We start from the raw sequence: 21,946 nt of genomic DNA on the forward strand, positions 1-21,946 counted from the left end.
TCAGGGCTCTGCTGCAGTAAGAGAGGAAATATTTTGCATGATGTCTAAACAATAATTTCATCTGAAGGGAGTGCTGGAAAACTTATTCAGTCTGCTACCAAAAATCAGTAAAAATAGAAAATCCTCAACGCCAGTAGCATCATGAAGCCGGCATTCTTTGTTTGGCCAGATGCACACGGGAATATCTCCTCCAAAAATCATGCATGCTGAATACAGAAGAGGTCCTGTTTATATACTATATTTTACATATATATTCATTGATTTTCCCAGAATAAACATACATGTGATAATAATTTCCCAGAAATCATTAACACATTTTCCCTCCCCTTTACATATGTGTTCTTTTGTCCTGGGGTCTCTTTGGTGGTCGCTGGTGGTCCTGGACAACAGTATTTTCAGATTAAATACTTATCTGTGAGGCTTTGCTACTCTTAAGATGCATGTAGCCCTTGAAGCAGTATGCTTTAAAACACCAGGCTGAGATTGCTTCAGGAAAGCCTTCTGCATCACTGTTATGTTATTACCTGTGACATTAACTATAAAATATTTTGATTTCTGATGTGAGTCACTCATTCATATTTCTGGGAACGAGAGTTTGTAAACTGCAGGGAAAATGTAGGAGGCTTACTGAAATTCTTTATATATCATGGGAGAAGGTGCTTGTACTCATTCTGTAGCATCTAGACATGCCATGAGAAATTTTCTTGAAGGGGAGATAATTCCTAAGTTCTGCCTTTTAGCTTGCTTCTGCACTACTTTGCATGGACTTAGTGATATTGCACAAAACAGAGGTAAGCCTCACTTCCCTCAGGCTTATCTCAGTGAGTGTTGGCTCACTCAGTGAGTTTTCAGATGTTGGGTCCCACTTGTGATTGCACCAGGGAGGGACGCTGATGCTGGGTGATGGATTTCTTTGGACTTACTCTATTGTTTGCTTTGCTGCTAAATTTTGCAATAATATTTGGGGGGGCGGGTTTGTTTCTGGGGTTTTTTTTGGGTTTTGGGTGGTTTTTTTTGTTTGTTTGTTTTTTTGTTAATTGATTATGCAGGAAATACACAGCAGAAGCACAGAAAGCTCAACAGCAGAGGGGTGATGGTGCGATGATATATTGGTGTAGAATAAATTATCCTCTTCAACTATTTGCCTTTCTCAGCTCTTTTTCTGTGTCATGCAGAGCTCATCTCCCTTGGTAAGAGGAACCACTTGTGCTGGCTGCCAGTGGGGAAGAGCTTCTACAGCAGTTGGTGGCAGCCACCATCCCCCTTGCCCCAGTTCAGAGGGGACCTGTGGTGAGCCTGGCAGGGCTGCCTGCAACCCAGCCAGGGTGGGTGCTGCTGTGATGTGAGAGGCATTCCTTAGTCACTGCATGTGAGCATGAAAGACATCCCCTAATCTTCTCATCAGCTCTCTTTGCTTTCATACAGCCAATTAGGAAAGGGTGGAGAAAATGCTTTTGGATCCTGTTGCATCACTTACAATATGACCTTTTTCAGTATGACAGGAACCAAAGTTCATCAGCCGTCAAAATGCCTCTGAAATCTTTTTTATTTAAGCTTTAACAGAGGTCACTGATTTTAAGAAAAAAGGTGTGAAAAGCAGGCAGAGCAGTTTGTGATTTGGGTTTCCTACTTCATCATTTTTGTACTTGAAAGATTATTGTGGCTGTTATCCTCTTGTAAACGTTTGAAAGAAGAAATAAACTTTTATATATTTATCTGGGCTCTCAGATGAGAATTCTCTGGTTTGTAACAGTTCTGAAAAACACCTAATTTACTTTTCTCCCTGAGCAGCTGCAGATTTTGGTGTGTGAGCAAAATAAAGGTAATAAAAAGCCGCAGCAGGGATGCAAACACAGCAGTTTTTCTCTTACCTACTTGTGTAAGCAAAGGTTCCAGAACATACATTTAATAGCTGTCTCTTTTGGTGTATTAGCCACTGAACCCTTGACCTGGACCAAATGGCTGGTTGCTATGGCAACAGGTTGCACAGTAACAGGTTTTGTTCTTAGGTTGAAATCATCTTGCTTCTCTTAAATGTTAGTTTTGAGGAGATCAGAAGAAACTAGGAAATTCTTTTTTCAAAGGAGAGGCAAAAATATTGATGTTCAGCTACCAGAGCATCTGCAGAGAGACATTCTTTGTTCCCTGAAGAAAGTAGTCAGCTCCCCAATTTTCTCCAGCTCACCAGCAAAAAAAAAAAAAAAAAAAAAAAAAAAAAAGTAGTTCTTGGAAACAACATGAGTGTAGGAGGTTCAGGGGAATTTGTTTCCCACTGAAGGCAATGGGAAAATATTAACAGCTTAACACTTCACTAACCTTGAAAATTTCTGAACTTAAAAGTAAGCTCCTGATCAGCTCTTTTCAAGCTGGACTTGTGAGGGATGGGAAAGATTGATGTCTCGAGATGTCATGGGCTGCATGTGTGTGGAGGGAGGGGCAGTGCCCTGCCCTGTACACCCCCACCCTAGAGCCTGTATCCCAGCCTGGCAGTGGCTGCCAGTCCCCGGCACACCAGAGGCAATGCTCCACCCCACCTCTGGAGCCCCTAGCCCTGAGTGGCCAAATGACCAGAAGTCCCACCTGGGGGAAGGGCCCAGGAAGACCAAGGGGTATTTAAGGCCCAACACAAGGCAGTCAGATGTCTTGACTGTACTGCCTCTTGGAATGTCTGTCTGTACACTGCTGGAACCCAGGAGCTGGTAGCTATGTTTGTTTTTTTCTATCTTTTCTGATTTTCTTTCTTTCTTGCTCTCTCTTCTAATTCCCACTTCTTGGACCTTTGAGTAACTTTAAATTGAACTGTCTTTAAGTTTACAAAGTTGAATGAGCCAAGTTAATGCTTTAAAAAGTATTACCTGTTTGATTGAATGTTGCCCTAAACTTGCCAAATTTGTCTGATTTTCTAAAGTTGCCAGTAAAATCTTTTTTGTTGTTTTGGCCTCTTGAGAATATCTTCTTGGTATTTCTCCTGTGCATCTAACTCAGAGTACATGAACAACCATAAGCCCTTTTAAAAGTGTCATTGATCGTGGTTGTTTGGAGCCTTACAATACTAAAAAAGTTCTTGCTGTGACAGTGGTCAAACTGTGGCAGGGGCATGGGAGGTTGAAGGATTGCCAGCCATGGGGACAGTCAGCTGAATGGGGTTTGGAAGTAGACCTTCTGGGGCTACTTCCAGCTGAGGTCATTCTACAAGTCTGTTTTTCTCTTTGGCCACAGAGAAAAGCAAATGTGATGGAGAGCCCAGACCGGGACTCTCACTGTGGGTGGTACTGAAAATGAGTTTTATGGTTACATTGTCCTTCTTTACCCTCCCCCTCGCTCCATGCCTCATCCCTACCCACTTCTCTTCCCTGGCGAATAATGTCATCATGCGATACCTCAAATACTTGGTAATAAAATGTCACTGTAATTCCCCTAGAGAACTCTTTGATATATCACTAATTTATTTTCTTACACTAAACATTCTGCTCTGTGTTTTACCTTTGTATCTTTTTTGGCATATGTAAAATGAGTGGCATTCAGCACCGTAGGCAGGAGCTTAAAGTAAAACAAAATACAGACATGGCATGTGATTGGAGAGGGGATCTTTTTTCCTTTGTGCCAGCAGCTGTCAACCTCTTGCACTGCCAAAACAGTCACTTATGGCTTTGCTGCTGCACTGTGATCCTGTCAGACAAGAGGCACAAGGAGGGTTAAGTGGGGTTGTCCATTTACCCATCTCAATCTCAGAAAGATGTGAAGGGCTGCAGCCAAGTAGTGTAAACAATCTAAAGAGTTCACTCAAACACAGGGATTGGCAGTGGCAGGAAGAAGACTGAAGCAAGAAACAGAGATTGAAGAGATGCTTTCATGAGATGGAAGGAACAAAAAATGAAGAGGGTCTGATCTGACATGACTAATTTTAGGCCATTTTCCTGTAAAACTTCAATTAATTTACAAAGTGTTGCTAGTCCTCAGAGTGCTGGAACAGTGCAGGTTGGAAAGGTTTCATCAGTTGTCAAGTACTTCCACAGATCAACAGCAAATCATAAAACCAACAGAAGAATTTATTGCCAGAGGCCCAGCAGCTGAGCCAGTGAGTGCAATACCTGTCTCACCCTCTATATTATGCAGTTGTGTCAGCAATTGCATTTGGGAGATGTAAATCTTAAAGAGATGCCTGCTTGTCATTAAAGAGATGCCAGAGCTTTTTTTGGGCATGAAAATGTCAAGCAAGCATCTTGGTCAAATTCAGTGGTTGGTTACATCTTGGCATTGTAGGGTGTGCTGGTGGTTATGTGGGGAACGCAAAGATGCTCCCTGCTTCCTGTCCCAAAGTATTACAGCTATGCTGCTGAGCACTGGGACTGTGTGTGTGGCACTGTGCTGCAGACACCCAGGAAATCAGCAGGGTTTATATAAAGCTCTGCTGGGTTTGCAGAACCTTTTGGCTCCTTTCCAGCTTGGAAGTGGCAATATAAATAGAGGAATGTCTCACTTTTGAAGTCTGCCTTCTATTCATGGAAATGAAGAACTTTGCTGGAGCTGTGATTTAATAGCTGTTAAATACAAATCTCAAGACCAGTCTTATGACATGCTGAGCTGCTGGATCCCATTTCAATGGGATGTGAGTGAGCTCAGTAGCCTATAGCATCACATCTCTGTTAGCTGGTTGCTGACACCTGAATAAGGTTTGGTGCTATGAAAGCAGAGTTCAAGAGTATCTATTCTCACGCCTTCCCTCCCAGTTGCGCCTGTCCCTGTTACAAGGAAAAAAAAAAAGTTGCCTTTTTTTTTCTTTTGGACAGATTAGCAAAATGTTTGGGACAGTGGTGGTTGGAGTTGGAATTGCTGGATTAGCACGAATCCGAGACTTGATGAATCCAATGCCTTCCAGCCCTTCTGAGCACCTGAAACTCTTTGGATTTGTATCCAGGTTAGAATTTCATCTTAGCATGTCTAATGTGTATATTGCAATGCTTTTTCTTCTTTCTCAAGCCAAAAAGGGAAAGTTCGTGCAAATATGCCTGTCATTCTGAGTGGCAGCTCAGAAGTGAGCACAGAAAGCTTTGCAAGAGGGAACAAATAAGTTACCCTAGTGAGATATCTTTCAGAAATTACTAAAATAAAAACTGAGAGATGTTCTTGCTGTAGAATCTTTGTGATAAAAAGAAATTGTCTGAGTGAAATTTCTTGTAGAATTAAGGTAGTGCAGACAATAGGTGCGCTAATGATCTTGTGTCTGCCTGACACTTCTAGAAATGTTTTTTAAAAAAGTTTTACAGAGTTTTAAAAAGTTTTTTTGCAAAAACATGTTTTAATGCCCCCAGTACTCCAACTTCAAAATAAAATTCTAGTATTTTTTTTAAACCAGATATTGAACCTGTGGATATCTAAAGAAAATTCCATGATTTGCTACATGCAATAAGATTGCTTTTTATCCTTATGCTTCTTAAAGAACAAGAGTTTTTCTCACTAGTTTGGAGCTGTGGAAATTTAGAGTGGACCTTCCTCTGGGCATTCCTGAGATATCTAAAGAAAATCCCATGATTTGCTACATGCAATAAGGTTGCTTTTTATCCTTCTTATGCTTCTTAAAGAACAAGAGTTTTTCTCACTAGTTTGGAGCTGTGGAAATTTAGAGTGGACCTTCCTCTGGGCATTCCTGCTGGACTGTCTGACCCATTACAATGGAGCATAAAAGTTTGAAATAGGCAGTACCTTCAATGTATGTCAGATTGTGAATGTATTTTTCCAGCTCTATTTAAAGTGTGCAGGGTTGCTGGAGACAGAAAGGACTGATCAGGTCACACACTTTATCTTCCTGCCAAATACACTTTTGGTTCTCTGATGCCTCTGCCAGTGGCACAGGTAACCTTGAAGAGCACTAAAGACAGGGTTTCCACCACTTTTTTTTGAGAAACAATGCTCTTGAAATGCATGATTCACAGTAATCTTCCTTGGATCCCCATTACACACAATCACCACCTGTCTTTGCTCTCAAGTCCTGCTTGTGGCCTGCCTTCCTGCCCTTTGTCACCTATCCTAACACTGTCAAGGTGCCTGCTCCAGCCAGTAGAAATGCAAACGGCTTTTGGAGCGATTGTGGTTTTCATTTTCAGCTGGAGCTGTGCTTAGCTTACTGCCCAAGAGAGCTTTCCCCTTAGCACTGACATGCTGTGTGTGTTGCAAGGTGAGCCATCACAGCCAAGCATCTGTTTTGTCCTTCTCCTGCTTGTCTGTACTTGCAGTTGTGTCCATCCCTGCCATCTCGAGCGCTTTTGTCCACATTGTCCAGGATGGTGGGGAGAAGTTCTCCCACAGGAGCACTGTCCTCTTGCAAGTCACTCTTTTACAACATCTGTTTGGTAATAGTGCTTATTAAAAACCAAAACACCAAACAACAAAAGGACTTAACAGTTCAATAGCAGGCCGGTTTCTGGACTGATACCACCACCTGTACACTGGTCCGGTTTTTTTTTGGTTCTCTTCTCCATTCCACTTTTGTCTGTAAGTGCTCATACTCTTCCTAGGTAAGGAACTGGTTGTTATACCCTGGTTGAACTCAGTGGTCCATGGGAGCAATTTTTAAGTACTGCTGTGCAACATGTGGTTGGGAAGAATGGACCATGACAATTATACTCTGGTTGTGTTTATGCTAAATATACAGGAGAAGTTTTGGCAATATTAATGAGGCTAAGCAGATTAGCCTAGAAGATGCTCTGAGAAACAAAGACATCCATGCAGCCTTCATCAGCACAGAGAACAAAAGCCATGAAGAAACCATCAGGTATTTTGGGGGGAATTTCCCCCTGCTCTTTTCCCCCTTTCCCCTGTATTTTAAGAGCACAGAGGAGCTGTGTAAAGCTGTTGCAGGAGAAGATATGAACACTGAGGAAAGACTGCCAGACTAAAGGCCTGAAATGAATGATAGTGAGTTCCCTAGAGCACCAATAAGCCCTGGAAGAGAGTAGGATGTAAGATGCATTAATTTCCCAAGTAATTCCATTTCCGCACCTCTAGGCCTGCGTTTGATGGACAGGCAGCTTAAAACAGGATTTAAAGCCTTTCCTCACAGATTATATTGTGGAAGGGTAGTCCAGTGCCCCACTCCTGCTGCTTACATGTCTCTAAGTCAGAAATTGCAGTGCTCAACACTGTAGCATTTTAGCAACTTGATGTAGGTGAGTGAGAGAATTCTGTGGCAAAAGAAGAATTAAAACCCCTCTCCCCTGCTGTTTAAGTGCATGATGTACCAACCACACCATCCTTCTTAGGAAAGGTGCCCTTTATTCCTGTTACTCCATGTTGTGCATCTCTCCATGTGAAGCTGCCTGTGGGAATGAAAAACAGCTTGCATGGTGAGATATTGGGATAATATTCTTTTTAATGATCTTTTATCTTTTATCCCTTTCAGAATGTTCTTAGAAGCTGGGAAACATGTCCTTGTTGAGTACCCCATGGCTTTGTCTGCTAAGGCAGCCCACGAGCTCTGGGAGATGGCTGAGCAGAAAGGTAACACATTTGTTCTCAAGAGTGTCTTACCTGTTGGGTAGCACCAAAGGCACAGAACTCAAAGGCAATTCTCCAGCCTGCTTTAGTCATCACATGCAAGGGAGTATGACCGTCTCAGAGATGTGCCAGTCTAGGATGCAAGACTTGTGCCAACAGGGGAGCAAACACACAAATGTCAATTCTAAGAGTAAGGTATGTTTGTCCTCACAAAAGCTCTAGCCTCTATTTGTGACACTTAGAATGCAGTTAAAGAGGAAAACTTCTGTCACTGTGATAGTTAAGCACTTGATGAGTGCAGCTATCGGACTTGTGCAATTCCCTGTCCTCTCTCCCCCTGGAAATGAAATTGCAGACAGCTCTCCTAGCTTCTAGCATTTGTGATGTGCTGGCCACACAGAGCTGCTCATGCTACTGTAGGCCAGCAAGGCATTCCTGTCTGAAAGACAGCTTGGCTATAAGCAAAATCTCTTTATTTCCACAAAGTGTGTGGTCCCATCCCAGTGGTACAAAGGGTCAGAAGCTGGCAGTTCAGCTGGGGCCAGTGGGGATGAATGGGGCTGCAAGGGGAAGAGCAGTGCTGGGCAGAGGCAGAATGCGAATCATTTGAACAAGGTGTACTTCTTATGCCACTGCTTCTTGAAGATCTCCTTTGTGACTTGTGTCATGAAACACCTGGAGGTGTAGGATTTCTGCTTTGCTGTTTCCCTGTACCAACACCAGTTACTGCCTTGTTGCTCACCAAATGGTTTCCCATTGAGCAGAATTTATCGCTCTTTTCTTGAAGCAGCAGCAGTTACTGTCAGCAGCCTACAACGATTGTCCTGGAAATCTTCCAGGAAAACACATACTGAATGAAGGGCACATTTAACTTGTATTGGATAACCTCTGTTTCAAAGTAGCCCAATTCATTGCAATTGGAGGGAGGTATTCCATAACATATTGTTCCAATCTGAGCATTATGCTATTTTTACCCCTTCCTTTTTCTTTCCTACTGCCTTGGGAGGAAAAATGCAGAACAAGGAAATGTGAGGGGAAAGAGGCCAAGAATTAATCCATCCATTATTCTGAAGACTCATGTTACAGCCTTAGCTGGGTACTGGGTTTCATTAGGGAGTTTCTGTTAAACATAGTGGCTGCTGTTCCTGCAGTGTGTGTATTTGTTGACTCCTGAACATCCGTAACCCAAATTGGTGCTTCAGCTCAGGGCCCATGTTTCCATGTTTGATTTTCTTCCTGACATCACTTTGTGAGCCATGCATGAATATTTCTGCCTGAGTTCCCACTGGTGGCTAGTGAAGCCTTTACTGTTTAGACATGGCTTTGATTCACACAGAAAAGTTTTATTTAATCTGTCCTGGGTTTTTTTGGGGTTTTTGGGGTTTTTTTTGTTTGTTTGTTTGTTTTTGTTTGTTTTTGTTTTGTTTTGTTTTGGGTTTTTTTGTGATTTTGTTTTGTTTTGTTATTTTAATGGCAGGTAAAGTACTCCATGTGGAGCACATTGAACTTCTTACTGAAGAGTACAAGCAGCTGAAAAAAGAAGTGGCTGGGAAAGACCTGGTGAAGGGAACATTGCATTTCACAGGTCAGTAGCTCTGAAGAAATCAAAAGTCTGTCTGGATTTGCTCCCCAGGGGTGCCAGTGCTTCCAGGCTTCATTCAGTCCTTTCACACAAGACAGTCTGAGTAGAGACACAGGTATTGGTTCTGGATAATTCCCTTGCTGAATCCACATACACCCTTCTGTCCTCAACATGTCCTGAAGGGTTTGCTGTATATGTACTTTGTGCAGCCCTCTCTGCCACAGCTTGTCAACTGATCCATTTCGACATTAAATGTGTTTATTGACTTTCCTACTCAGTCCATACACTGACCTTTCTACACCCTGATCTTTAAGCCTGCAACACTGAAGTTTCTTCATTGTTTGCTATGCAGAAGGCATTATTCTACTTCCTGTTCCTCAAGAGTTTCTATTCCACCAGGTAGTGTCCTTGATGAAAACAAGTCAGGATTCCCAGCTTTCAGTGGAATTGCTCGTCTGACGTGGCTAATTGACCTCTTTGGAGACCTCACTGTTACCTCTGCCACCAGAGAGAAGCAGAAGGATAAGGATTATTCCAGAATGACTGTTCACTTTCAGACGGCAAACAAGAAGTGAGTAATGTCTATGGCAGCACGTGAGCCTCATCATCTGCAGGACTTCTGCCTGCAGGAGTTCTCTTCTCCTCTTGTAGAAACAGAATGGGAGAGGCTGGCATGAAAGTGTACATGTCTTTTAAAGATGCATTTTGTAATATTGGGGTTTATTTGTCTTTTATTATGTGGTAACAATATCCTTCCTATCAGCTAGGATATTTTTAATAGCCTTGCTAAAAAGTGATCTATTATAATGATGAAGTAAGTTCCCAGTATTGCATTCTGTCACTTGACTACTCAGCTTGGTTCAGAGAGTGGTGGAAACTCTCAGGTTTGGTCATTCTGGAGCATCTATGCAGAGTTCATGTCCTTTCAATAAGTTGAAGTTACTTACAATGTCAGTTTAAAGCACCAAGATACAGTTTGAAAATTACCTCATATGAAAAGGTAGAGAGAAATTATCCGATGGTGATGGAACTCCTTGATCATTTTTTTTTTATTATTGCAGATATGCTGATAGACCTCTTAAAAAGCCCAAACCTAACCCAGTATTTTAGATAAATGTGTAGTTAAAGTAGTAACCAGAAGGACCAGCTATTTGAGCAGTGAATAATCAGGGCTCCTTTAAACTCTTAACTTCACCACAGGTTAAGTTAAGAGTTCAAATGGTTAAGCATTTCATCAGCCACTCTAGAAACCCCATTGCAGTTTATCATGGGATTATCATCTTGTTTTAGCAATCTTCCTCTCTCTTTAAATAAAACAGCATTTCCAATTCCTTTTGAAATGCACTTGTGAGAGGACAGAACTCTGTATACAAGCTCTGTTTACCCTCTTAGCAATTTGCTAGTAACATAAGTAGCTGCGAAGATCTGGATAGGGTGAGATTTTGAACTAATTCCAGCAGATGGAACTAGTGGGTGGTTTAAACATTTCCCTGGCTGTCCTGTCTCCTGGCTAGTCCTTAGCTGCTATGTATGATATTTGCTGGATACAAAACTGATTCTGGATTACTTTTTTTTCCCTGCTCCTCAGCACTAACCAATATTTGCTTCTCTTGGCAACTACTATATGTATGGATCAGTGTTTTCTCACCATAAGTGTTTTAATAACTTTGGGGTCAGTCAGTTTTATGCCTCTGGGATAATTTAGGGTGGGTGGAAAATCACATAGCGTTCCTGTATTGTGTTCAGTGCTGGGGCCATATTTCCTGCTGACCTTCCCCCACTGACGTCAAGGGAGTTACTGCAGGAGAGAATTTGGCCCACTCTCTGTCAAGTGAAGTTATGGCCCAGCAGTAATGGTGGTGGCATTACAGATCTAATTTGCCCAACCTTATTTTGCTGAAGGATGGGAAAGGTCTGTACCTTTCATGAGAGCTCTCCCATCCTTTTTTGAAAGACATGAATACAGTAACCTTGAGAAATCAGGTTAATTCATCCTATTTTCTGCCTTGGAAAATACAGCAGGTGCAGAATGCAGGAGCCTGTGTTCTGCTTGTTAAGCAGGGATTTGTGTAAAGGGTATAGTCTGTCTCCACTGCACAGCCCACCCTCGCTGCGTGTCTGGCTCTGGGTGGATTTTGGAGGTGTATGTTAATGCCTTCACCCAGCTATTTGAGAGATGACCTCTGCCTCTGTTGTGTGTCCAAGACAGCTGAGCTGACAGCCTCTCTGTGATACAACATTGAGCAATCCAGGAAGAGCCAAACCTCTACTGACAGCACGTCTGGTTTGGGACTGCAGTTCCTGTCCCAGGATTACAAAGCTTGGATTCAGTAAATGTCAGAAATCAATTTTTAGTGCAAGCTGGAGACATAATGATTTGGGCAGCATTTGTTTTAATGTTAATTAGGGATAGGGTCCAATTATCTAATTCTCATCCAAGCTAAGGGAGCCTCTCATTGATTTAATGATAAATTAAAAATATTGGCATTTTCAAAGAGTTACAAGGAAAATATTTAAAAGAAGTTCAAGACATTTCTTAAACATATACTGACAAGAAATGATTGAAGTTATGTTTTTGTGGAGAGCTAAGCTTTCAGAGTCTAATAAAATATCTTCAAATTGAACATTCATAGAAAATGATGTAATAGATGCTTTCTGCAGAAGTCGCTGCATACAATTTTAAGCTGAGTGGACCCAGAATTCTTTCAAGCATGAAACCAGCTTAATTCTTCTGGCAGTACAAAGAGTGTTTGCTTCATATTGGTTTGTTGAGCTATTGCAGTCCAGTGAGATCCACTCATTATTTGAGGAAAAAGGGAATTAGAAAAGCAAAAAGTCTTTTTTAATGTAGCTGAGAAAATGCTATCAGTTTACAATTTGGAAAGACAAAATGGCCATAGAAAGTCAGGGTGTTTTCTTCACGGCAGACCTGTTTGCTTTACAGTCAGTATAAAGGTGGTTTGTTAGTGCTTGATTAAATTTTCTTTTTCTTTAACTACCCAACATATGTAACCTGACTTTATTCAGATATCAAAATGTTGGATTTGTTGCAACAATAATAAGTAAGTAACTCTACTAACACTTCTAAATAACTAAGTGTATCTGTAGCTAGATAATACTTTGATACAAATCTTTAATGAAAGTGGGTAAATTGTCTATGAAAAAAGCTACAGCCCTTCACAATTTTCTGACATAAAATACAAATCTGTTTCTTAAGCTACAAAATTGCTTAAATAACGTGTGAGCTTGCAACATACTTATCTTTATAGCAAATCAGGAGGCTTATTTCAGAGTAGAAGTTGTTATTAATTAAAAATGAATACATTTTGATTACCAATTAAGTAGAATCGACCTCTGTTTGGGAATCTGACTAAAAACCCAATTGCAGAAGAAGATAAATCTATTACTAAATCGAGCATTTTCCTCCTCGCTGATCTAAATCAGTCATTCTATTCACTTTGAATAAATTCTGCCTGCTCTGTGTGTTTGTGCTTCTGGTTCAGTGGCTTCCCAACCTAGAGCAGAAGGCATACACTTGAGCCTGATCACTGGTGTGCATCTGCTCTAGATCACCCCAGGGAGGTGATCCTGCACTGACAGGGCCTGGTTTGGATCATATCAAGAGCTCCTTGCTATTACATGATGGAAATCTTTGCCTGTGCCTGCCCAGTGGTTTCTTCGTGCCTACCCACCTGAGATAAAGCAGCTTTGAGTAACAGTGGCCTGAACCCTCTGTGACTCTTTACTATCCTAGGAATATAAAACCAGCTCTGTCAAGTCAGAGCAAAGCCCAGCTTGCTCAGCAACCTGCCTCTGACCCAGAGGCCTTTACCTCAGGGAAGTAGGATGGGAACACTGAAAACACTGAGCAATATGCCCCCAAACACCCTTCTGGCTTGCAGTAAGATGTAGTCCTGTGTCTTCCTAAAACACATGGTGCCTTTGCATTTATTTGTTTTCTGAGATTTTTTTTGGTGCATTCTTGCAGGCTGTGATTTGGGTATTTTTCCCCCTCCAGTTGTTTCATTCTGTTCAATCATGTTCATCTGGCCATGCTTAATTTGTAGGGGAAGTGGTGGACATGTGGAAGTACAGGTGAGCAAAGAATAATCGATACGATGATGCAAGTATAGAAACTGAATCCTAGAGTGTAAAAGATGAGAGGTGCAGGAACATTAAGCTGAGCACTCTGCAGAATGTGTTCAGGGCAGATTGACAAGGACTTTCTTTCCAGGTCTAATGATACTGAAGATTTAATGGGCAGTACGTGGAGACAGAATTTATTCTTCCAGGCTATTGATGCCTTCATAATTTGTGAGTGGCAGACTAAAGTAGGCCATAAAGGACTGTGGAAGGGTCATCAATAACCAAGTAAGAAAAATAATGTGCATCCTCTAAACACAGGCAATAGTGAGTGCTGATGAATGAGTGGCAGAAAGGCAATGGTACGGTTCAGGCAGTTGACAAAAGACCAGGAAGGGAGCATTGTGACTGTGGCTGATGTTGAGGGCCATTCCTCAAAGGCATTGCAGTGTTGGGTCAAGGAGTCTGTTAAGACCCCTGAAGTGGCACAGCATGTCCCATGGCTCCTTTCCTCTCAGCCAAGATGGGAAGTTTGGAAGGAAGGTGTGAGCTTTGCAAGTCAATAGCAAGACCACCAGGCTTGATTTGGAGACCATGCTGTCATGTTGGTGTAAGACAGGACTCTGCTCTGATTAAGAAAGGCCTGCTTGAGAGTCAGTGTAGGTATAATTCTGAGGATCAGCGCAGTGCTCCTGGTGATGAGAATGGAGCATTTTAAAGTTCAGAGAGTATGGATGCTTGTGTCTGTGTCAGTGAATTTGTTCACTGGGGTTCAGCTCACTTAGTAGCACCTGGGTCATCATTATGTACCCGTGTGACTTAAATCTGTTCTTGCTGGAGGAATGACTAGACATTGAGGGCCTTTTGAGTTTAGCTGTGACTGAATTATGTACAAAATTTTTAACTGCACTTTTCATCCAAGTCCACAAACTTCCCTCTTCCTTATGACGTGGCTTGATGTTGCTTGCTTCACTTTGTGCATGGGGAAAACAAAGCTGGACAGAGCTTAGATGGTGTGCTGAAAGTAGTCATGGCATGAAACAGCAGCAGAGTTAAGACTATTATCTGCTGTTGAGCTGTATAACCACAAGGCATGTTGGTCAGGACACATTGCCTAAATATGCAATAATTGATATTCAAAAATGGTGCATGTATTAGGGCATTTTCTGCAAATACTGAGAAAACAACCCAAACAAATTAGAATTGTTGATTCAATTTCTTAATTAATACTTTTTCACTGCTCCTTCACACTAGACCCTTGACTTGGATTGAAGAAAGAGGACCAGGGATGAGACGTGAAAAGAAAATCAACTTCTGTTTCACAAGTGGTTGCCTGGAGAACCTCCCTGAAGCCCCAAGGTCTTCTGTGGGCCTTTTCATGCAGGATCAGAACCTCTTTGCCAAGAAACTGCTGGGCCAAGTCTCCAAGGAGGAGCTGGCTGCTGAAAAATGGCGAATTTTGCGGTGTCTTGACCTTGCAGAGGTGATCCAACAGTACTGTGAAGAGCCAGAGAAAATCTATTCCTGAGACTGCTCCTAGGGAAGGAAGAACACGGCAGACAGAAAAGCTGTAGGGCTAGAGCTCACTGTTGTTATCAAGCAGCTGCTATTTCTGTTTAATTGCCTTCTTTTTGACTACTTGTGATTCCTGGGCTCTCCAGGTGTTCTGGAAGAGTCTGGGCTATACCCTGTGCCTTCTGGTTTGCACCAGACCAAAGCAATTCCCCTGCTCTGATGCATCCCTGTCCTTTCAGGTAGTTAGAAACCTAGCAACAGCAAGCTTTCCTGTGATTCAGCTGGGAATATCCCTGACAGTAGATCCTGCAGGACTGTAAATACTATATATAATTCTATCTCCCAGGGTCCGTCCCCCCATTCCAGATATGTCTGGAAATGAACATGTCTCAATAGTATTCAGGTACTATTTTTGAGAATGAAGTTCCAGTTCCATTTTCCACCTCTTCACTTGAAATACAGAACTTGTGCCATCACAGTCTTGACCTTTTCTTCCAATTGCCCTGAATAGTTCTGTGTGTTTGCTCTAATTAGTAGTCTTGTCTGTTAGGTATTGGTGTGGGGAGTGGGGTGGTTTGTGTGTTTTTTGGGTTTTTGGGGGGTGGCTAGTTTTCACACTAGAGGTCAACTATGGTCAAATTAAATCTGTATTGGTATCAAACCAGAATAGAAGAAGAGTCTTGTCTCTTGATAGGGAGATGTTGATTTCATTCAGTTTCTCTGGTGCCCTATGCCAACATAGAAATCTGTTCCCAGCAGATATGAGAAACATGCATTGAACTAATGCATTGTCTGCCTGCTCTCTACTGAACCTAAATATTTTTGGTTTTGTATTGGAAGCTGCATATTATTCTTCTTCATTTGTGTTCTAATTCAGCGTGGGAGTGAATAATAGCAAAAAATAATAAATGTCTTGCATTTAAGAAAAGAAAATCATTAATGCACTCCTGGAAACAGAGAAATTCATTAGGAATAGTGATAAATTTAGAATAGCATTGTAGAAAACAGCAATTTGCAAATATATCCATGTGTTTATGTCATGGTTCAACCCCAGCTGGCAACTAAGCACCAGGCAGCTGCTTGCTTATTGTACCTCAGTGGGATGGGGGAGAGAATCAGAAAGGTAACAGTGAGGGGGGAAAAAAGGTGGATTGAGATAATGACAGTTTAACAGATAAAGCAAAATCTGCACGTGCAAGCAGAGCAAAACAGGGAATTCATTCACTGCTTCTGATGGGCAGGCAGGTGTTCAGCCACTCCCAGGAAATCAGAGCTACATCACACAAGACAGCTACTTGGGAAAACAAGCTCCTTCACTCTGAATGTCCCCCCTTCATTCTCCTTCCCCAGCATTGTATACCATATGGTATGGAATATTGCTTTGTGGTCAGCTGTCCTGGCTGTGTCCACTCCCAAATTCTTGAACACCCCCAGCCTACTTGCTGGTAGGATGGGGTGAGAAGCAGGAGAGGCCTTGAGGCTGTGCAAACACAGCTTAGCAATAACTAAAACATCCCTGCGTTATCAACAGTTTCCAGCAAAATCCAAAACACGGCCCCATAGTAGCTACTCTGAATCAAATTAGCTCTACCCCAGCCAAACCAGCCCAGGTTATAGCATATGACACCCGTGGGAATGGGTTTTTAGCATTTTTACTGTAGTCACAGGATCACATATGAAAACATTATCGCTTCCCTAAAGAAGCATTTTAGTTTTAGAAGCCTAAGCACTGCACAATGCTATTAACAATTCCTCTGGTTGCCTTTTAGTTTCTAATTACAGCATCTGCTGGTGCTGTATTAATACAGAAGCCAACTTCAGTCTGTGCAATTGTTCTTTCAAACCAAAATAGTATTTCTTTTTCTATTTTATCATTTGGGCAGTTTTTTAATAAGGGAGCATATATGTTGTGAATGTATACGTAATTGCAGCCAGTCAATATTGACAATTAAAAGTTTTCCTTTGGGTAAATGTTCATTCAGGAGTTGGATACAATTCAGTCTGCTTGAAACAAAAAAGAAAAATCTGTACAATTTTCTCCCAAATCAGTCACATTTTAGCAATGACTGGAGCTTGATGTGTGAATGAATTCTGCATGTGACATTTGCTTAAATCTACCCTATCTGTCAAAATCAGTGAAAATTCTCATGCTGCCTTCAGTGGATTGAGACCCATGTGAGTTGGCAGCAGATTTCTGCAGGCAGATCTGTGCTTGTCCACCCAAGTGGATACCTTACTGAGCATTCACAGGGACTTCATGCCCATGGCATGGGCAGATCTGATGCTCTGTGAGGGGGAAAAGTAGATTTTTGGCAAAAGACAAACAGTTCATCTGGGGTTAGAATGGATTAGAATCCTCTGTGTGTGTCTGCTAGGTATGACAGCCAGTGAAAGCTCCTGTTCCTTGATGACCTCCTGATCTGTGAATATGGGGTGAATGCCACTTGCTTACATGCTAATTCATAATGGGTAGTTAGGGAGCGAGGGAAAAGGGAAAGGAGATTCACACATCTCTAGGCATCAGAATTAGTCAGCACATCTCCCTGAGCATGCTCTGCAATTGCTGGCGAGAGCAGTATTTCCCTAGGAAACAAATTCATGGGAGCTGTGTAGAGCAGCAGTATAATATTTGCAGTGAATTGTCCTCTGGAGAAGCTTGCTTCTCTAGAGAGCACCTGGGGAAAGTAGCTGGTTAATTTGAGCTAGGGAAGGCAGGTGCCTAGAGCTTGGATATCCCACACTCTCCTTCATTCCCCTCCCATTCCTTCCAGCTGACCTGCCTACCTACTACTGTCTGTCCTGCTCCTGGGAGCCTGCATCATTTAAATGGCTTTTCCTTCTGCCTTGTGAATTTGCCTATTCACCATGATCATTTGTATATGGGAGCTGCTGGAAGTCTAGTTCCAAATGTATGTATTGTTTAACCAGATGTTAAACTCACCAATAAAATACTGGAGCTTGTAATCATTCTTTTTTGTTCCCTTTGTCCTTCATTAGCAGTTCCCATTGCCTGTGCTGAAAGTGGCTCTGTTGCAAATGTTTTTTTTTCCTCTTTTCACTCCTCAAGGCCTGTGAAATCCTGCTTTAGAATATTATCAGACTGTGATAATATTCTAAAGACCTCAGCTGCCTCCTTCTCCTGTTTCAAAGTTCTGAATACAGGTGTGGGAGGATTTGTGACCTTACCTCACCTTGTGAGCTCTCCCACAAAATCCCTGAACCCAGGCAGTTTTAGAGATACAGAGGTATGGAAAGGCCAGTGTAAGATGTGACATGAGCAGTTATTATATTCCATTCTTTAGATATAGCTGATTTTCTACCACTTCTGCTGCAAATTACTGTACTCCTGTGGCACACTAGGAATTCCTTTGCAGCAACCTTGTTAACTGTTTGATGCTATGAGTTTTCCTGGAAAATGTTATGATGCACAATGCTCCCACATGGAGATGTTCCTTTCCTGCCAGAGGCTGGACATTGACTCTGGCAGATGAGAGGTGTGGAATCACTAACTGCAGCAAGCTAGCTGAAACCTGGAAAAAGTGGTTTGATCCAAAGCCCTTCTCAGAGGGCTAGAGGTCATGGGAATGGAAAATTTCCAAAAAGCAAAGAAACTAGATATTGCTATGAGAAGCTGGAAAGCTGTGCAAGAAGTCTGGCTGAGATGGAGACATGAGTATCATTCTGGGATCAACCTGAGAGCTTGTTCTGTGGGTCCTGGGAACAGGGTCTAATTTACCTTTGTGATTATCAGGAACAGTATGGGAACATGGGAGATGGGATCAGGGGGAAGGCAAAGAGTATCAGGGGACCCCACAGGAGCTGCTTGGGCTGGAATTCTTTATGAGGAGGATGTCATTGGAACTTCCCCCTCAGCAGATCAGAGAGACAAGGAAGGGGGAAGGCAAGGGTTGGCAGCTGTGCAGACTGGGGCTGCTTTTCAAATGGTCCTATTGCATCAAAACAAGCTTTTTGAAATGAATAGCATGTTCAGAATGCCATCTCACTAAAACTGAGTTGGGATTGCAGCTCCTCCAGCAGTTTGCAGAGGGGTCATGGTGGTAAACACCAAACTGTACATCTCTTTTCAGGTGTCATTCCAGATGTTTGATCCCTTCAGGATGGCAGTATGAACCAGGGCCTTGGACATCCTCACAGTTTGTGAGTGATGCACCAAAGCGAAACTGGCAGCACTCTGTGCTGATGTAATTCATGCAGTAGCACTTACTGCTCCCTGAGGCATGTGGTGTGCTCTGTGCAACAGTAATAAAACACAACAGCAGGAAGCTAAGGATCTCCAGTAAAATAATAACTCCAGTTTTTGACAGAGATAGAGAGGTATTTGGTTAGCCTTAAGTGCTGTAAGCTGCTATTTGTAGAGGCTGAATTAAATAAGGTTACAGGACTCTGTTGAGAAACCCATGAGAATTTTCGTTTAAAGAAGGGATGCAGCAGAGGTATTACCAGTAGCAGACTTCATCCCTAGTCCAGAAGAGCCCAGCCCTGAGACAGAAGATGTCCATGCAGTACAATTTGGTTCAATGCAAAACACTGGAGCCAGCTCTGGCCGAGCTACCTCTGTTACCACAGGGCTTGCTTGCAATGTAATTTCGTCTGACCAGATGTGCACAGCTTCTCAGCAGAGCTGGCTGGCCCAAGTGGAGCACTGGGTAACTCATCATGCTAGGGAAACAAACCCAGAGCTCAGCCTGAAGCGCCCCTTTGGCTCCTGGCTTTAGCAGCATCCACAGTAACTTCTTCCAGTTTACACTTACCTTTTGGGCTGCAAAGGGAACTGAAACGCAGTGTCCAACCCGTGCTTTCTGCTTTCTTGCTGACCCAACCTGATTAAAACAGACAGCTTTTCTCTCACCCTTGAACATGGCATAAGTGACAGGCTGCTACATTGTGATGGCAACAAAGCTGCAAGGACCATTGTGGTGTCACCAGTTACAAAGCCCCCAGGTTTAGTGCTTGTCTTCCACATCTTGGCAATAAACACACCTTACTGGTGCCCAGCTGCATGCAGGCCAATAAGCAGAGAAATTTCAAACTAATAATTTAAATAGAATTACTGTCATCAGAAGCTCTGAATAGTAGCCTGCAGAAATGCATGCTAGAACTTATAAAAATAAATGTGTCCTGATCTAATAAAAATCACTTCATCTACATTACTACTTCAAAAAACTTCTCTAAAACTTCTTACTCAGGGAATCTTAGATCATGTAGTGTGTGAGCTGACTTTCTGATTTATCTGCTGCTGCTGTTACGACCTGCTTTCTGGAGTTCCTATTTACCACACCTGGTGTATTGTGCCATCCTGCCTGACCTCCAGTGAGTCATCCCTTTTCCCTGATAAAAGCCAACCTATAAAGAATCCAGTAATGTGTCTCTAAAACAGCTAGATTGCCTCAAGACAGTGAATAAGTCATTAATGAATTAGGGCTTTCTGAAGTTCTGTGCATGGGTGTTGAGTAACAAATAAGTAAAAATAATTTTAAAATGCTAAGTTAATCGTTAGCAGAAAGTCAAGATGAGCTTGACAGATTAACAATAATAATAACAGTAATAATAACAGTAACAACAACAATAATAATGATAATAATAACAATAATATTGTCTGAAATAATGTTCCTTTGTGAATATTCTGTCTTTTGGGAGTTCTAAAACACCTCAGAAACAGACAGGATAAAGCTCTGTATTAGTAGAAAGCAGTGAGTGAACCATTAGCTCTTTTTTTTCCTTACATAATTCAAATGTTGTCTGCAATTCAAATATAGTTCTAATTAAAATAGTCTCTTCCAATAATTTGGGAAGCAGTGCTCTGGCAGCATTTGGGTTTTTTATTTGATGCCAGGATTTATTGCTGGTGTCCCAGTCTGAGTAGGCAGCAGTATCCTCCTCCTGTGTGACACTTCAAGGGGCTGTTTATAGCTGTTGTCTCTCTCTTCCTCTCACCTACATCAAGAGCTCCTCCACCTTTTAGAAACTATACAATTCCCTTGTAAGTTGTCATCTCTCCTTTATTCTGGCCCTTATTATAAGCAATGCTTGTAGATAACATGGCTTTGCAAAGACTTGGTGAGTTTTTAAATTTATCAGTATCCCTCTTCTCAGTTCCCTCTGATGTGAGTTTTCATTTTATGAATTCCACCACTGGTGGATTTGTTGTTGAGTTCAGCAGTTTTAAGTCTTTTCTTTCTAGTACTGAAACAAAACACACATTTATTATAGAAAAGGCCTGGATGGTGACATTATCCTGCCCTTAATATTGCATTTTTGCATATAGGGACTGTTTTAATTACTAATTTTGTTCACATAGACAATGTTCGTATTTAGACTATTTTTTTTACTATACTGAAACCTATTTGTCTCCAGACTTCAAATGTTGTAGAAATTTCTTTAAGAACTGTTAAGATGGACAATTACAAATTACTTATCATCATCTTTATCTTATTTTGACCTATGGTAAAATCCAAACTATCTATGTTCCTGTTCTATTTGTATGGCTTGATCTTGCCTGCTAGTCCAACTGCATTGAACCCAGGCAGGATGGGTTTCTCTGTGGGTCTTTGTGCACACCTTGCCTCTCACCAGGCTTTGCACAGTGCAATCCACCTCTGCTGCAAACCTGCTGTGTTCTAACGTTTGCTTCTCTTGTAATATCACACCCTGCTGTTGTACCCTCACCTCTCTGGGCTCCTGAGACTGTTACTCATATCTGCTTTATTACAGGTACCTGTTTTATTACATGACCATGTAGGTCATAACTGCACACGAGAGCACTCCTGCGAGCTGTTTATATCTTGTTTCTCTGTATTAAATTATCAGCCATTAGAGCTTTCTCTACATTTGCTTTTGAGCCTGATTTTATTAGGAGCTCATCTTTCAGTCTGTCATCCCAGCCTGCCAAGGCACAGTCATTGTCAGCTGTAGCCAGGTTACATGCTCATGAATCACTTTGGAATGTCCTTGATTTCACTCATCAGAGTGAAAATAATGGGCTTTGTATACAGCTCAAACAGTGGACTCAAGCCTTTTTTTTCCATTCAATGCCTTATTTTTTGTTGCTTCCAAATCCTTTTGCAGGCACAATACTCTCAGAAATTCAGCCCTGTGCATGGCAGAGCTATGGTATTTTAGGGTGCAATTTGGCACACATTTATTTGGGCAGGACCACCAAGCACCCACTGCTTGTCCCTGCCAAGCTGCCTCTATGCAACCGTGGTGCTTCCATCTTCTACTGCTTTACCAGCTGAGGTTCCTCCAGGTGTG

At 42.0% G+C, this 21,946-nt stretch overlaps 1 protein-coding gene across 6 annotated transcripts in view; it reads left to right on the top strand.

Annotated features, from left to right (window-relative positions):
• The window catches only part of BLVRA (biliverdin reductase A), a 29,608-nt gene extending 11,964 nt beyond the window's left edge, over window positions 1-17,644 (top strand). For 2 of the 6 annotated variants that reach the window (XM_039715004.1, XM_039715005.1), the window contains 6 exons: window positions 4,789-4,918; window positions 6,653-6,772; window positions 7,400-7,497; window positions 8,972-9,079; window positions 9,476-9,647; window positions 14,414-17,644. In XM_039715004.1, coding sequence (XP_039570938.1) covers window positions 4,800-4,918; window positions 6,653-6,772; window positions 7,400-7,497; window positions 8,972-9,079; window positions 9,476-9,647; window positions 14,414-14,687 — 891 coding nt within the window. In that variant the 5' untranslated portion in view covers window positions 4,789-4,799 and the 3' untranslated portion in view covers window positions 14,688-17,644. Of the gene's footprint in view, window positions 1-2,563; window positions 2,700-4,539; window positions 4,674-4,788; window positions 4,919-6,652; window positions 6,773-7,399; window positions 7,498-8,971; window positions 9,080-9,475; window positions 9,648-14,413 lie in introns of those variants that run through there. The other 4 variants (XM_039715003.1, XM_039715007.1, XM_039715006.1 and 1 more) reach the window with 3 other exon arrangements.
• The last annotated feature ends 4,302 nt before the right edge of the window (window positions 17,645-21,946 follow it).

The sequence above is a fragment of the Passer montanus genome, unplaced genomic scaffold (genome assembly GCF_014805655.1).
Source record: "Passer montanus isolate IOZ18808 unplaced genomic scaffold, ASM1480565v1 scaffold32, whole genome shotgun sequence".
In the NCBI taxonomy this organism is placed as follows: domain Eukaryota; kingdom Metazoa; phylum Chordata; class Aves; order Passeriformes; family Passeridae; genus Passer; species Passer montanus.